We start from the raw sequence: 18,069 nt of genomic DNA, 5'->3' as shown, positions 1-18,069 counted from the left end.
AGGGCTACTACTGCAGCGGATGACCGCTACCTACGGATTATGGCTCGGAGGAACCCTGACAGCAACGCCACCATACTGAATAATGCTATTCTTGCAGCCACAGGACTTCATGCTACGACTCAAACTGTGCGCAATAGACTGCATGATGCACAACTTCACTCCCGACGTTCATGGCGAGGTCCATCTTTGCAAACACGACACCATGCAGCGCGGTACTGATGGGCCCATTAACATTAACATGCCGAATGGACCGCTCAGGATATCACGTTCTCTTCACCAGTGAGTGTCGCATATGCCTTTAACCAGACAATTGTCGAAGACGTGTTTGGAGGCAACCCGGTCAGGCTGAACGCCTTAGACACACTACACTGTCCAGTGAGTGCATCAAGGTGGAGATTCCCTGGTGTTGTGGGGTGACATTATGTGGAGCCGACGTTCGCCGCTAGTGGTCATGGAAGGCGCCGTAACGGCTGTACGATACGTGAATCCTATCCTCCGACAGATAGGGCAACCAGATAGATTTATCATATAGCGCTAAAAAATGCAAAAGTAGCAAAATTAAAAAAAAAAAAAACGGAAAACAAAAACATATCAGACATCGTTTCAGTAATTCGTCGAGCTTTTATAAAACATGTTTCTGTTATTACAAATAACACAACCACAGCTAAAAACCTTCTACGAAATGTGAAGGACAATCAAGCAATTTAAACTTAGAGATGATAAAACAGTCTGTATTAAAACTGAGTGAAAGTTCAAATCTGCAATAGCTGTTTATTGTATTTTTTCTCTATGACGATCAGTTACATATCCTGGAGGTATATCTTCAGTCATATTAAACTAAAACTTCATGTACCACGAATTCTGAGGTACAAGTGCCCATCTGCCGTTTCATCTAAGGTTTTACCGATGGGTGACATGTTTTTACACGCCCTTGTTCCTTGTAATTCGTGGCACGTGAAGTATTAGTATTATATGTCCTGTAGATATACCTCCAGGGTATGACAGCGGTCGTCATACAGAGTAAACAGCTATTGCGGATTTGAGAATTTACGTCGGCCACTGTGGCCGAGCGGTTCTAGGGGCTTCAGTCTGGAACAGAGCGACCGCTACGGTCGCAGGTTGGAATCCTGTCTCGGGCATGGATGTGTGTGATGTCCTTAGGTTACTTATGTTTAAGTAGTTCTAAGTTCTAGGGGACTGATGACCTCAGATGTTAAGTCCCATAGTGCTCAGAGCCATTTGAACCATTTGAGATTTTACTCACTTTTAATACAGACTATTTTACAATGTCTGATTTAGAAAACTCTTGCCTTTGATCAATAACGTTCTATTGAGTACAAAATAACAACAATAATTGTACAGATATTTTTTGTTTGCGCATGTAGACTATACTTGCATCAAAAGTAATTGCTTTGGTTACATAAAAGAGCGAAAGTTACGCGATCAGATAATTTTTATTGCTTATAAAATGCAATTTATATTTTGCAAGGATATAAAATACACAATGGACTAACACCTAACGATGTGCGATCCTAATTATGTGCAAAACAGACAAAAAAACAAAGAGAAGTCATCGGCTCCCAGGTTCTATCTGACACATTCATTTATGTTTCTTCCCCTATCAATGCTAGCAGTACTACCGGTAATCCTACCATTTACTACAACATTTATGTATTGTATCAAAACGACCGACTAGTAGTTTTGGCAGAGCGCCACTTCAGATAGGAGCTATATCGAGGAATGGAGCACGAAATAGTTCGACCAGCTTTCAGTGTTCCACGTGTTACCAGCTAACTGTCCATTTACGGCTGGATAGACTACGGTCCATATAGGCAACAAGGAGAAGGAGCAATGGATATTTGTGAAATAAATAAATAGCTTAGAGTGACGCACAGATGTGCCGTCAAACGATCTCCACTGAACTGCACGGCCAGCGCGGGACACGAAGCTGTAACCTGCAGCCGAGTGGCTCGCTCGACCACAGAACACGCCCCGCCACGCAATGTGGGTACATAAGAAGAGCTGCCGCTCGCTTTGTTCAGCCTTCCATGCAGACTATATCATCCGACTGGCTGCCCGCCGGAGCCTTCTCAACATGTTTACGTGACCTCGCGCATTCACTTGTGCTGGCACAGCCGGACCGGTTAGAAGGAATGGTCAAAGTGTCTAACACTTCTTCACGAAGGTCAGCTGCTGAACACTCTTTATTTCCAGTTTTTTTTTTCGCCAAATCCTCAGACAAATGTCAAATATTCCGTTAGTACGAGGGCTATTCGGAAAGTAAGGGACGATAGGTCGCGAAAAGGAAACCACAGTAAAAATCAAAACTATTTTATTTGCAACAGTTAGCTACAACTTCCAGCTACTTATCTCCATAGTCGCCGATCCGACTTAGACGTTTGTCGTAGCGTTGTACCAACTTTCCGAGAGCCTCGTTACAGAAGGCAGCCGCCAGTGCTTTCCTCCAATTCTGGCCTACACCTCGTTGTCTGTTCCAAAATGTTGTCTTCATAGCCAGCGGTTCATGTGAGCAGAGATGAAACTCAGAGGGAGACAATTACGGGATGTATTGTGGGTAATCAAACATTGGCAATTGAAAACGTTGCACGAGCATCTTCATTGCCCCTGCAAAATGCGGCTGAGAATTGTCTTGAAGATGAAAACGCACGACATTTATGTAATGTTGGCTGCATAGCTTCAGGCGAAATTTCTCACCAGGCCCTCGTACTTGGCGGGAGACACTATTGTTCTAGGTATCTTTATGTGCTCCTTGTGTGCTCAGAACTAAAAAAGAACGACGTAACGCTATCGACAGGCATACTAGAAACACTGCCCAATACATCTGTGCAAACCTTCATCGGATTTTCACTGTGGTTTCCATTTCGCGACCGGTCGTTCCTTACTTTCCGAATAACCCACGTACTTCAGAATATGTTGGGGAGGTGGTAGAACCTCTCAAACTAGAACATACCAATAATACTGTTCACAGAACCAAAGACATATGCACTTAAGCTGTGTCGTTGATTATTTCCAAACGCACTTGTTCTATAAAGTAAGTCTAGTTAGAACAAGAGGAATAGAGAACATCACAGATAGGACCTGCCTGTATAATTAAAGATTAACGGCTGAACTACGCAGATGCGACCTGTTCTAAAGTACTGCACCAGCATTTGGAATTGTTATCAAATAGTAGCAAACAGAGGCAGTAGATGTCGATAGAATTCGGAAATGCGCTGCGATCATTGTAACAGTTAGATGTAGCCCATAATATAGTGTAACATAAATGCTCAGGGAACATAAATGGGGAAACGTCGGAAGAAATAGAACTTTGTTTCATGAAACCCTATGGAGTTGATTTAGAGGACAATTATACAGTCTACACAAGAGAGTATAGTGATTTTGAGAATATGGTAAGGAAAAGTGGGCCACATACAGAGGCATACCGTTAATTTCAGTCGGCCGGGGTGCCCGAGCGGTTCTAGGCGCTATATTCTGGAACCGCACGACCGCTTCGGTCGCAGGTTCGAATCCTGCCTCGGGCATGGATGTGTGTGATGTCCTTAGGTTAGTTAGGTTTAAGTAGTTCTAAGTTCTAGGGGACTGATGACCTTAGAAGTTAAGTCCCATAGTGGTCAGAGCCATTTTGAACCGTTAATTTCCGTCGCTCAGTATGCGAATGGGACAGGAATGCCTAATGTTGGTACAAAGTACACGCCGCCATCCACTGTTCAGTGATTTGTAGAAAATACAGGGCCGGTCAGCTGCCCCTACCCATGGGTTTTATGTAACCTGCAAATGCCTTCAAAAACGGCGCGCGAGATATTCATATTTTGCCACTTTCTATGCACGGACTGTTAGTCCTACACAAAAAAATGAACAAGACCATATTGTAGGACAACGTGTTTGAAGATCACTTTTGTAAGTTTTTCTTGAATAACTCGAAAACAGTGGCCTCCAACGATAACGAATCCCAGTACAAAATTTAACTATTTGAAATTCCCTACAGAAGTCCTGTTAATTTTTTCTGTAGGACTAAAAGTTTGTGGGTAGCGAGCGGTAGAATATGAAAATCTCGCGCGTCGTTTTTGAAGGTGTTGCAGTATATATATTAACAACCCATGCAATTTACGTCAACGACTTCCTTGATTAGATTTGAACGATGAGAACCCACAAAGTAATCACCTTGAAAAAACAGTCTTCCCAGTGCTGACTACTGAATAGAGCCTTAAACCTAAATCTCGTATTAAAAGTGTACTAGGTACGTATACACCACATAAAACGATTAGCATCCAAAAACAATTTGCAGTTTAATTGGGAAAGTATGGTGCTGACGAACACTCCATCTGATAAATGAAACACCAATCTACAACTGGAGTAAGTACAACGCAACATACATTGCCATAAGATAGACTTATTTCTGCCCTGTAACGAGTTCTGCAGTATGAAGAAGACACTGGTCTTCCGTATAGTGAGTGGAGTGCAGTCCATTTTCTTATCGCTTTTCAGTCCGATCATAAGACCTGCTTAATGCGTGGGTGGGCTAGCTTGGGAGAGTCAGATCTTGATCGATGCTCATCTTCATGTTTTCGCGGCACAAAGACTGTCCCCTAAAATTTCGGGCGTGCATCCGCATAAATTCAGCTGCACGTCCGAAATTTTATTGATCGATACTGTTTCCATAATCGGTGGTCCGTTATACCTGGTAGGTCAGCTGCGGTTTCCAAGGTATTCCTCACCCCTGTCCATACAAATGCAGCACTAGTTCTCCTGTGTCGTCTCATAACTACAATTCAGAGGTAGCTCCAACACAACAAACTTCTTACTTCATTGAGCGTTAGTCCCATCTTACTTCGGAGGATTTGGCAAGTTTATTTTATTTAACTTTGCGGCGAGGTGCCCTTGCTGTCGCTGCGGCCGCCAGTTGCCAAAGGGAGGGAAGTTCTCTGTGCCACCTATCTGTGAATCACGCAAATTTTGTTCTGTATGTGGTCGTATTTTAACTGCGTATTGTATTTTCTGAGGTGTAAATTGGGGAGCAGCCCACCATTTGCCTAAACGAGCGTGGGAAAACGCCTAAAAACCACACTGCTGACATCATTCTCTAAAATTTTTGTGAAGGTGATGTATCATAGAACAGTATCTCACCCTAGCATCAATAGTATCACAGTTTGAGTTTCAGAAAGGTTGCTCTGTTAAGAGTGCCATTTACATGTTCACTCACCAGATTTTACAAGCATTAAATAATAAAATAGCACCGGTTGGTGTTTCCTGCGACCTTTCTAAGGCATTTGACTGTGTGAATAAGAGCATTCTCCTAGATAAATTAACTTTTTTGGGATTGATGGCATAGCCAACCAATGGGTAATGTTATATCTAACCAAAAGTATACAAGAAGTTGTACTTAGTAATTCAAACAATGTAGTCCAGGGACATGATTCTGATCAGGGGGAAATCACATATGGAGTTCCCCAAGGTTCAATCTTAGGTCCACTACTGTTCCTCATATGTGTAAACGATCATCCGTCTATTATACAACAAGCAGAATTAGTTATTTTTGCGGACGACAGTAATATTGTAATTAATCCAAGCATACATACAGAAACGGAAGAAATGTTATACAATGTTCTTAAAATTATTATTGACTGGTTTTCTGCGAATGGTCTCACCCTCAATTTTAAAAAGACACAACATATTCAGTTCTGCACATCTAGAGGTACTACATCAATGATAAGTGTACCACATGAGAAGAAATAGTAAATAGGGTGGAAACTTCAAATTCACGTTCTGGAACTCCTAAAACAACTTAGCTCAGCCACATTTGCAAATCTTGGGGAGAGGTAAATCAGTGAGTTGACATATTTTGCATATTTTCATTCAGTAATGTCATATGAAATAATGTTCTGTGGTAACTCATCTTTAAGAAAGAACGTCTTCATTGTGCAGAAACGTGCTGTGAGAATAATATGTGGTGCTCGCCCACGATCATTTTGTAGACGTCTTTTTAAAGAATTGGAAATGCTTACTACTGATTCACAGCATATTTATTCCCTCAAGGAGTTTGTCGTAAATAATCCACTACAGTTCAAGAGGAACAATGAAGTAAATAATTACAATACCAGAAGGAAAAATTACCTTCATTACTCCACATTAAGGTTATCTTTAGCACAAAAAAGGGTGCACAATGCTGCAACAAAAAATTTTGATCATTTACCCACTGATATAAAATGTCTGACAGCCAGCAAAGTAAAATTTGATAACAAAGTGAGCAAGTTTCTCTTTGACAATTGCTTCTATTCCGTAATAGAATTCCTATTATTGTAATGTGTAGAAGGTGGTGGGTAGGAATTACTAAGTCACATCTGTACACCTTTTTTCTTTTTGTAAAAAAAAAAAAAGAAATGTTCAGATTATAGCCGCATGTACAAATTAATTTGCGATGTGAATATATAATGACTCGTTCCACATCATTTCGAGCTATCGTGCAAAATGATCCATGGAACAGTTATTAACTAATTAACTAACCGCATTCAAGGTGGCCGGTGTACCAGACGCGGTCATTAACCCGTCGTGTGGATTCGATCCTGGTCTGGCTTATCTTCCTGTCTTGCGCCATACGCTGTATCAGCGGGTTAGCTACAATAGAACAAATACAGAATAGATTTAGATGAATCTTCCTGGCAATCAAAAATTGTGTACCGGCCCAGGCAATTGCTCTTCCGACTAAGCCTCCCATGCACGATTCACGAGCCGCCCTCAAACCTTTACTTCGGTCAAAACTTCTCTAGAACATTAAAAACCTCACCAAAGCTCTCTTGCATACCTAGTAGGATTAGTGCTCCCGGGAGAAAGGACACTGCGGAGAAATAACTTAGCCACACACTAGCAGCGGGTTGTGGGTCCCGCCTGAACGGCTTAGTTTATATAACGATTGTTGTCGAAATAAAAGAGTTCTGGGTTCGAGTCCCAGTCCAGCATACAGTTGTAACTTTCCGGAAAGTTTCAGATCAGCACGCACTCTGCTGCAGAGTGAAAATACATTCCGGAGATTTTAGATGACTTGCATACAACCAACGCGATCCCCTACCATATTAAAAAAAAAAAAAACAGCCGAATGCAGGATGGGTCCATTACGTGTGGAGTATAAGCGACGTCAGCGCAATGACTACGGCGACAGCTTGAACTAGCAACTGTTAACATCAGATGTGCATTCGACCAGTCAGTTGTGAGCTGGCAGTGGACACGCGACAGTAGTGCATCAGCGTTGCTTCGCCAGAAATCGCAATACAGCAACATCGCTAAATTGAGTGTTCAAGACATTCTCCACAATGTTTTTATTAATGGAAAATGTGCGAAGTTTGTCCCATACACCTAGACTGCCGAACGAAAACAACGATGTGTGGACGTTGCCGTGACTTGATTGAAAAGCAAAACGCTCTACATTCTTTTCTATAAAAAAATCATCACGTGTGACAAGACTTTGTGTTACAAGTATGAACCTACCATAAAACGACCAAGTGCAGAAATTCGCCTGAAGGATCAACGCTTTGACGACATGACCTACATTCAAGCCTATGTAATGAGTGAGTTGAAAAACATCCCAAATGAGGGCCTTTCTAACAGTTTCAGATGGTTGTATGAACGTTCGAGAACAATCGTTATACTAACTGAGCCGTTCAGGCGCGACTCACGACACGCTCCTGGCCTGTGGTTAAGTCATTATTCCGCAGTGTCCTTTCTCGTGGGAGTACTAATCCCGCTAGGCATACCTGGTAAGGACTATGTAGAAAACCTGAAGCATTAAAACCACTATCTTAACTTTTCTCTATTTCTTGCTAACCCAGTCTCGAAACATTTTGGATAGCGACGTACACTCATTAGCAATTGAATTACCGACAGCACACATGATGAAGAGAGAGCGCAACTGTCGCCACGGATGTTTTACTGACCTTGTTCATAACTTCCTTCAAAAATTTCGAAACGTAGGAGATTATTTTTCGAGCGTTGTGACAGGTGATGAAACCTAGTTTCATCATTGTGAGCCTGATACGAAGCACTCGAGAATGGAATGACAGTGTCTTTGGGCAGCTGAAACGGACTTCTACAAAGAGATTTCTTAACCTTGCAGAACAGTAGGAAAAATGTGTGCAACGTTATAGAGTCTATATTGAAAAGTGACAGAAAAATGCATAGATTAAAACAATGTGTACGGTTTATCCGAAAAGTAAAAATTGGTACTCATCTTCTGTATGGACCTCGGACTTATTAATTTCTTGTTGCGGTCACATCACAATTGTTACCTTCTGCCACAGACGGATAATTTAGTATTATTCTAATGTAGTTACGATACAAGACTATAATATAGATACTACGGATGAAAAGGCAGAAACCCTCTTCTTTTCTTAAAAAGATCGTGAAACAGGTTACAGTATTCTCATAGTGCATACTACAGCTGGTTTATTCTTTTTAAGGAGAGAGCGTGGCCGATACGAGCACGTCTTCGCCTGACATGGTTGGCCCTGTTTCTCCGTGCGCCAAGGGCACTGCTGAAATAGCCAGGCAGTCACCGAGTCCCGCCCTGAGAGACAGGTAAGTCATTCCTTTCTATAGCACTTTCTAATACACACTGTCACCTAGTAATATGCTTACTAATAGCAGTGTACTATTTAACTGAAGATGCTAATGTATATTTGCTTCCCCAGTGTACAAGCAAGACCCTCCTCACAGATAATTTGGTCTATAATATTCGTATAATCAAGAAAAAATATATAGGCTTACCCTACAAAACATGCCACCTCCTTATAAGAGCTCATTAGTCACTCTAGAGCGTTGTAAATATTGTCGGCCAAGTGCCCGGCCAAGAGAAAACTACCATTACCAAACAAAGTACACGACTGGCCATTAAAATTGCTACACCAAGAAGAAATGCAGATAATTAACGGGTATTCATTGGACAAATATATTATACTAGAACTGACATGTGATTACATTTTCACGCAATCTGGGTGCATAGATCCTGAGAAATCAGGCCGGCCGAAGTGGCCGTGCGGTTAAAGGCGCTACAGTCTGGAACCGCGAGACCGCTACGGTCGCAGGTTCGAATCCTGCCTCGGGCATGGATGTTTGTCATGTCCTTAGGTTAGTTAGGTTTAAGTAGTTCTAAGTTCTAGGGGACTAATGACCTCAGCAGTTGAGTCCCATAGTGCTCAGAGCCATTTTTTTTGAGAAATCAGTACCCAGAACAACCACCTCTGGCCGTAATAACGGCCTTGATACGCCTGGCCATTGAGTCAAACAGAGCTTGGATGGCGTGTACAGGTACAGCTGCCCATGCAGCTTCAACACGATACCACAGTTCATCAACAGTAGTGACTGGCGTATTGTGACGAGCCACTTGCTCGGCCACCATTGACCAGACGTTTTCAATTGGTGAGAGATCTGGAGAATGTGCTGGCCAGGGCAGCAGTCGAACATTTTCTGTATCCAGAAAGGCCCGTACAGGACCTCCAACATGCGGTCGTGCATTATCCTGCTGAAATGTAGGGTATCGCAGGGATCGAATGAAGGGTAGAGCCATGGGTCGTAACACGTCTGAAATGTAACGTCCACAGTTCAAAGTGCCGTCAATGCGAACAAGAGGTGACCGAGACGTGTAACCAATGGCACCTCATACCATCACGCCGGGTGATAAGCCAGTACGCCGATGACGAATACACGCTTCCAATGTGCGTTCACCGCGATGTCGCCAAACACGGATGAGACCATCGTGATGCTGTAAACAGAACCTGGATTCATCCGAAAAAATGACGTTTTGCCATTCGTGCACCCAGGTTCGTCGTTGAGTACACCATCGCAGGCGCTCCTGTCTGTGATGCAGCGTCAAGGGTAACCGCAGCCATGGTCTCAGAGCTGATAGTCCATGCTGCTGCAAACGTCGTCGAACTGTTCGTGCAGATGGTTGTTGTCTTGCAAACGTCCCCATCTGTTGACTCAGGGATCGAGACGTGGCTGCACGATCCATTACAGCCATGGGGATAAGATGCCTATCATCTCGACTGCTAGTGATACGAGGCCGTTGGGATCCAGCACGGCGTTCCGTATTACCCTCCTGAAACCACCGATTCCATATTCTGCTAACAGTCATTGGATCTCGACCAACGCGAGCAGCAATGTCACGATACGATAAATCTAAATCGCGATAGGCTACACTCCGACCTTTATAAAAAAAAAAAAATGGTTCAAATGGCTCTGAGCACTATGGGACTTAACATCTATGGTCATCAGTCCCCTAGAATTTAGAACCACTTAAACCTAACTAACCTAAGGACATCACACAACACCCAGCCATCACGAGGCAGAGAAAATCCCTGACCCCGCCGGGAATCGAACCCGGGAACCCGGGCGTGGGAAGCGAGAACGCTACCGCACGACCACGAGATGCGGGCGAACTTTATCAAAGTCGGAAACGTAATGGTACGCATTTCTCCTCCTTACACGAGGCATCACAACAACGTTTCACCAGGCAACGCCGGTCAACTGCTGTTTGTGTATGATAAATCGGTTGGTAACGTTCCTCATGTCAGCACGTTGTAGGTGTCGCCACCGGCGTCAACCTTGTGTGAATGACCTGAAAAGCTAATCATTTGCATATCACAACATCTTCTTCCTGTCGGTTAAATTTCGAGTCTGTAGCACGTCATCTTCGTGGTGTAGCAGTTTTAATGGCCAGTAGTGTACTTACACTGACGGGCCAAAGGTCACGGGATACCTCTTGATACCTTATCGCCCCCCCCCCCCCTTTCGCCTGGTGTAGAGCAGCAACTCGACGTGGATGGACTCAACACGTCGTTCGAAGCCTCCTACAGAAATACTGAGCCATGCTGCGTCTGTAGCTGTCCATAACTGCGAAAGTGTTACCGGTGGATGATGTTGGGCACAAACTGACGCCACGATTATGCCCTATAGATGTTCGAAGAGATTCATATCGGGCGATCTGGGTGGCCAATTCATTCGCTCGAATTGTCCAGAACGTTCTTCAAACCAGCCACGAACAATTGTGGCCTGGTGACAGAGCGTATTGTCATCCGTTAAAATTCCATCGTTATTTGGGAACGTGAATTCCATGAATGGCTGTAAATGGTCTCCAAGCAGCTGAAAATAACCATTTTCAGTCAATTGTCCGTTCAGTTGTACAAGAGTACTCAGTCCATTCCAGCTAAACACAGCCCAGAGCAGTATGGAGCCACCACAAGCTTGTGCTGTGCCTTGTTGACATCTTGGGCTCATGGCTTCGTGGGGTCTGCGCCACACTCGAACCCTACCTTTAGCTCTCACCAACTGTTACAGGGATTCATCTGACCGGCTACGGTTTTCCAGTCGTCTAGGGTCCAACTGATATGATCACGAGTCCAGGAGAGGCGCTGCAAACGATGTCTTGCTGTTAGCAAAGGCACTCGCGTCGGTCTTCTGCTGCCATGTCCCATTAACGACAAATTTCGCCGCACTAACGGATACGTTCGTCGTACGTTCGACATTGATTACTGCTGTTATTTTCGCAATGATGGTTGCCTGTTAGAACTGACAAGTCTACGCAAACGCCGCTGCTGTCGGTCGTTAGGTGAAGGCCATCGGTTATTGCGCTGCCCGTGGTAAGCGGTAATGCCTGGAATCTGGTTTTCTCGGCACACTCTTGACACTGTGGATTTTGGAATATTGAATTCACTAACGATCTCTGATATGCAATGCCCCATGCACCTAACTCCAACTACCATTTCGAAGATATTCCATTTAAACCTAACATGCCGACATGCCGAATTACCGAGGGGGATGGGGTGTTTTAACCCTTAACATTGAAATGGGAAGAAACGAAGTAATACATATTGCATCAGTTGGACCCCACTAAATACCCGTTAACTTTAATCTAGACCTGGAAATGTTCCCTTGTTAGTTCTACAGCTTCCCCTGTCTCTGTCCATCTCTCCCTCCGCCTTTCTTTGTCCATCTCCTCCTCCTTCCCCTCTGTATTCATCTTCTCCTCCTCCCTCTCTCTCCATCTCGTCCTGCCCCCTCTCTCTCACCCCTCCTCTCAGTCCATCACCTTGTCTCCCTTTTCTCTGTCCATCATCTCCCCGCCCCTCTCTCTCCATCTTCTCCTCGTTTTCTATATCCATTTCCTCCCAACCCTCTGTCCATCTCCTCTACCCCCTCTCTCTGACATTGAGCGTTGTTTACTGTTTATTCTAATCATAGACCAATAAGCCATAAATACAACTTTCCTGTTCACTATTGTATATTTTCGAAATTTCAGAGAAATCCGTCAAGAACTTTCGGAAATTAATAGTTTTGAACAAACCAACATTTACATTTTTATAATGTTTCTCCTTTTATTAAATGTGTATGACATATAAACCAAATGGCGTTCCAATAGGTATATAAAAACACGTGAGTATTAAATTTCAAAGCAGTCTATGAGGAACTTTCGGAGGTTTGAGATTTTGAAGAAACGAACATGTACGTTCGTACTTATAAAGAAACTGTAGATGTTCCTAATCGGAAATCTCCGAAAGTTTTAGTTTTTGACCGATTGCACTGAAATTTGGTATACTCGCGTGTTTCTATTTACCTATTTTCTTTATATATATATATATATATATATATATTGGCATTACAAACTTCTAGGACTTGTAGAGGGGAGTGAGTACATAATATCTTGAATAGGAGCCCAGGTTCGGAAACGAACACGCTTCAATTCAGATGTTTACCTCATTCACTTCTGCTTGAGGTATTGAATTAGGAGTGATGCAGTACAATTATTACGTAACAATTCGCGAGAAAACATAACGAAACATCCATTTATCGCTTAAGCATATTGTACGTACATAACAGCACTGATACATTACAACAGGGGCTCGATGTGGCGACCACCAACGTTGTTTCGTTATGTTTCCTTTCAAATTGTTAACTAGTAATTGTACTGTGTCACGCCTAATTCAATTCTTCAAGTAGAATTGGATGAGTTAAACATCTTAATTGAAAACATCTCTACAAGTCCTAGAAGTTTGTAACGGGAATTTCCTAACATCCTGTATATAACATATGTTAAAGAAATAGGTACCTAAAAGCACGTCTGTAGCAGAATGGAACGTTGTGTCAAAACTTCAAAGCAATCGGTCAAGAACTTTCTGACAAGGGAAACTCCCCTCGGATTTAATGGTAAAGTGGCACAGTCGACAGCCCTTCAAAAACTGGACACAGATCATGCGTGAAAACAATAAGAAGATGTACTGAACTGCAACAAAAAAAAAAAAAAAAAAAAAGAAGCTAAATAAGAACAGTGAACGGTCGAACCTCATGATATGGAACGTCGAGAGAACTGCAAGAATCACGGCGTCGTGGTTGTGTGGTCACTGCAAAGCGGGGGAGCCGTGTAAAAATCTTCCTCGTGCCCCCCCCTTTTTTCACTAAATTTTGAACTTTCCGTCCGGTCATTGACGCGTCTTTTCTCTTTCCGTAGTCCTGGCAATTGTCATGCGACACATTGGCTACAGAATATGAGTCATGTGGTAAGAATATATTGCCATCGCAAGTAAATGTGACGAATAGTGAGAGAAGGTCATAACACGTGGTACTTGTGTAGAACAAACAGGGAGTACGTACGTCTGGAAATCGCTTACCGGTACTTATACCTCGCTGTTGCAAACGGACGTTACACCACGAGACAGACACAAACCTGAATACAGCTAACAGACACTTCAATGTCCGGACGGACAGTTCCTAATTTTGTGGAAAAAAAAGTGGGGCACAAGGGAAATTTGAACACGGATCTTCCCCTTCCCAGTCCAATATCGTGACCGTATAACCACAACGCCACGGCAATTCCAATACGCTCGATGTTGCACATATTGAGCTTGGACCACTCACTGTTTAGATTTTGCTTCTTGTTCCACAGTTCAGTACACCTTCTGTTTTGTTGGCAGAAGAGCCAACACCGTGTTACTAGAGGAGGCCGAAATGCACGCGTTTTAGCTCACGCAGGCTGGAGTGACGAGGGAAGAACTGTACTGACGTGAGGTCTGGAACATGACAAGGAATTAGAATTCAGAAAGCGGACGTAATTAGTTTGATACTTAACTTTAATCCATTAATGACGAACGTCGCTGTTGACGGTACATGATTCACAATATTGTCTGTTCAGAATTCATTCTAATTACTGAATATGGCGCCTTGCTAGGTCGTAGCAAATGACGTAGATGAAGGCTATGCTAAATTGTCGTCTCGGCAAATGAGAGCGTATGTAGATAGTGAACCATCGCTAGTAAAGTCGGCTGTACAACTGGGGCGAGTGCTAGGAAGTCTCTCTAGACTAGACCTGCCGTGTGGCGGCGGTCGGTCTGCAATCACTGATTGTGGCGACACGTGGGTCCGACGTATACTAACGGACCGCGGCCGATTTACAGGCTACCATCTAGCAAGTGTGGTGTCTGGCGGTGACACCACACCTTTTTCCTGTTTTGATGCTTGATCTGTGTTCAACTTTTGAGGGGCTATCCACTGGACCATCTTACCACTGGCCGGCCGGAGTGGTCGAGCGGTTCTAGGCGCTACATTCTGGAACCGCGTGACCGCTACGGTCGCAGGTTCGAATCCTGCCTCGGGCATGGATGTGTGTGATGTCCTTAGGTTAGTTAGGTTTAAGTAGTTCTAAGTTCTAGGGGACTGATGACGTCAGAAGTTAAGTCCCATAGTGCTCAGAGCCATTTGAACCATCTTACCATTAAATCTGACGGGGTGGGGAGGGGGATGTGATTGGGAATTTCCCTTCTGAGATAAACGAATTTGAACACACGAACGTTAAGATTTTTATTTGTGTAGATTGACCAACAGAGTTTCATTTCTTCCTCATATATTGCCCATATCTAGCTCTGATTCACTGGAAGAAGCTGTAATACAGCGAAGAGTGTATTTTCAGGACCTCTCCCGACTCCGCTTTGCCAGAGGCGTCGAGGTCAGTGGCGGAGCCGTTGAAGGAAGAGGATCCCGAGGAAGCACGAATAGCGAGCCAGGGCGAAGGCGGCGACAATAGCGTGTTCGACGGCGGCGGCAGGACGGCGACACCGGCTGGGGGCGGTGGCGGCGGTGGGGGCGGCGGCAGCGGGGGCGGCGCGGGCAGCGGCGGCAGCGGAGGCGGCGAAGAGCAGCCGGCGCGGCCCGCCGTCATCCAGCACTCGCCCGCCTTCTGGATGGCGGCCGCCGGCGTGGGCGTGTGCCGCATCAACGGCGTGCGGCCCGAGCTGATCGGCGGCGGGCTCGTGCGCTTCCCGCCGCACCACCCGCAGCCGCAGCCGTCTCCGCAGTACCACCAGCTGACGCCGCAGCAGCCGACGATCGGTCCGACTGAAATGAAGCCGCCGTCGCGAGTGATGGCCGGATCGTCGGCGACGCCCAACGTGCTACGGCCGCCCCCGACTGTCATAATGGGCGAGGCCGGAGGCGTGCGGACGATGATCTGGTCGCAGCCCGCCGCGACGGTCGTCGAGCCTCTGCAGCACCAGCCGCAGCAGCAGCAGCAGCAGCAGCAGCACCCGCAGCAGCACCAACCGCAGCCGCCGCACCAGCAGCTCGTGGCGGCCGCGTCCACGTCGGGCTGGTCCACGTCCAGCTCGTCGACGTCGAGCGGCAACAGCGAGGAGTCGTCGGCGGCGCAGATGCTGCTCAACCTGGGCCAGGAGCAGCAGCCGCTGGCGCAGGCGCCGCCGCAGCAGCCGCCGCCGCCGCAGCAGCCGGCGCAGCACTTCCCGCCGCAGGTGCGGCCGTTCGCGACGCCGCTCAACATGGAGCGGCTGTGGGCGGGCGACCTAACGCAGCTGCCGTCGGCGTTGCAGCAGGCGCACGCGCTCAACCTGACGGCGGCCGCCGGCTCCGGCGCGAGCTGGCCCGCCGCGCCTCCCAGGGCCTCCGACGAGGAGTCCAAGTTCGTGCTGGGCATGCACCACCACCAGCACCAGCACCAGCAGCCGCAGGCGCACCCGCCGCTGCAGCCCGCGCAGCACCACGACGACCAGGAGGACGAGGAGCAGCCCATGATTTGCATGATCTGCGAGGACAAGGCCACCGGCCTGCATTACGGAATCATCACCTGCGAAGGGTAACATCCTCACTATATATATTTGCTATTCTTCGCCGCTAAGGCCGGTATTACACTATCAAATTTCTTTGTCAAATGTTTGTAGTTGTGGTCTTCAGTCCTGAGACTGGTTTGATGCAGTTCTCCATGCTACTCTATCCTGCGCAAGCATCTTCATCTCCCAGTACGTACTGCGGCCTACATCCTTCTGAATCTACTTAGTGTATTCATCTCTTGGTCTCCCTCTACGATTTTTACCCTCCACGCTGACCTCCAGTACTAAATTGGTGATCCCTTGATGCTTCAGAACATGTCCTACCAACCGGTCCCTTCTTCTAGTCAAGTTGTGCCACAAACTTCTCTTCTCCCCAATTCTATTCAATACCTCGTGATTAGTTATATGATCTACCCATCTAATCTTCAGCATTCCTCTGCAGCACCACATCTCAAAAGCTTCTATTCTCTTCTTGTCCTAACTAGTTATCGTCCATGTTTCACTTCCATACATGGCTACGCTCCATACAAATACTTTCAGAAAAGACTTCCTGACACTTAAATCTATACTCGATGTTAACAAATTTTTCTTCTTCAGAAACGCTCTCCTTGCCATTGCCAGTCTACATTTTATATCCTCTCTACTTCGACCATCATCATTTTTTTTTCTCTCCAAATAGCAAAACTCATTTACTACTTTTAAGCGTCTCATTTCTTAATCTAATTCGCGCAGCATCATCTGATTTAATTTGACTGCAGTCCATTATCCTCGTTTTGCTTTTGTTGATGTTCATCTTATATCCTCCTTTCAAGACACTGTCCATTCCGCTCAACTGCTCTTCCAAGTCCTTTGCTGTCTCTGACAGAATTACAATGTCATCGGCGAACCTCAAAGTTTTTATTTCTTCTCCATGGATTTAAATATATACTCCGAACTTTTCTTTTGTTTCCTTTACTGCTTGCTCAATATACAAATTGAATAACATCGGGGAGAGGCTACAACCCTGTCTCACTCCTTTCCCAACCACTGCTTCCTTTTCATGCCCCTCGACTCTTATAACTGCCATCTGGTTTCTGTACAAATTGTAAATAGCCTTTCGCTCCTTGTATTTTATCCCTGCCACCTTCAGAATTTGAAAGAGAGTATTCCCTCCAATATTTTCACCAAATGCAGCCACAAGGCGTGCAAGGATGTCGTCATGATACTTCACACCAAACATCCGCCATGTATTGGCACAAGGGCCATACGTGATTCCACCACAAAACATGACTGAACCGCCACGATAAGGGTGGCTGTGTACGATGCAGTTAGGGTGTAAATGTTGTGCTCGTTGTCTCCACACATGAATAACAGTATTGTCAGGGCGGAGACTGACACGGTTCTCATAAGAAAAGAGCTTTCTGTCCCTTTGTTTTCTAAACCACCAAGAGTGTTTTCGTGCCCATGCGACATGAGTCACTCTCCGAACCCAGTTTACAGTAGGGGCATTGAGAGACCATCTGGTACGTAATCCCTACCCAAGGAGCCTATTTCGTATCGATTGCGTAGACACCTGCACTCTTGTAGCCGTTTGGAACAGCCACCGTAGCATTGTGTCAAAGGTTTCTGCTTGCTGTTATACGCAGATATCGTTACTGCACACCTGTTGTTTCTCTTCGCCGTCACTTCTGCGACGATCTTCAACTGATTCTGTCGCTAGAAGCTTGCTCCAGATTATAGAGACATTACTTTGACTCACAACGACATCCGCTCCATTAGAGTGACTACATGGAGCCTCTGGCCGTACGTTATTGTTGTCTGAACCATCCTGAAGCCACACACCTCTCGTACACAAGTTGTGCTATGTTTACAGGTGACACGGTCGCCACAGACTGCATACACTGCCACCTCACTGCAGAAACAGGGATTGTTTCCGCTAAAATTACATTACAAACATTTCAATGTATTAAAATCA

General features: G+C 45.3%; 1 protein-coding gene across 1 annotated transcript in view; it reads left to right on the top strand.

Moving 5' to 3' along the window:
* Positions 1 to 18,069, top strand: part of LOC126249164 (hormone receptor 4-like) — a 230,334-nt gene that overhangs the window by 148,879 nt on the left and 63,386 nt on the right. Inside the window, exons 3-5 of the mRNA XM_049950821.1 lie at positions 8,469 to 8,586; positions 14,966 to 15,122; positions 15,219 to 16,141. Of these exons, the coding sequence (XP_049806778.1) occupies positions 8,469 to 8,586; positions 14,966 to 15,122; positions 15,219 to 16,141 (1,198 nt within the window). The remainder of the gene's footprint in view (positions 1 to 8,468; positions 8,587 to 14,965; positions 15,123 to 15,218; positions 16,142 to 18,069) is intronic.

Source organism: Schistocerca nitens, chromosome 3 (assembly GCF_023898315.1).
Source record: "Schistocerca nitens isolate TAMUIC-IGC-003100 chromosome 3, iqSchNite1.1, whole genome shotgun sequence".
Classification (NCBI taxonomy): Eukaryota; Metazoa; Arthropoda; class Insecta; order Orthoptera; family Acrididae; genus Schistocerca; species Schistocerca nitens.
This window is presented reverse-complemented; position numbering and strand designations above follow the sequence as displayed.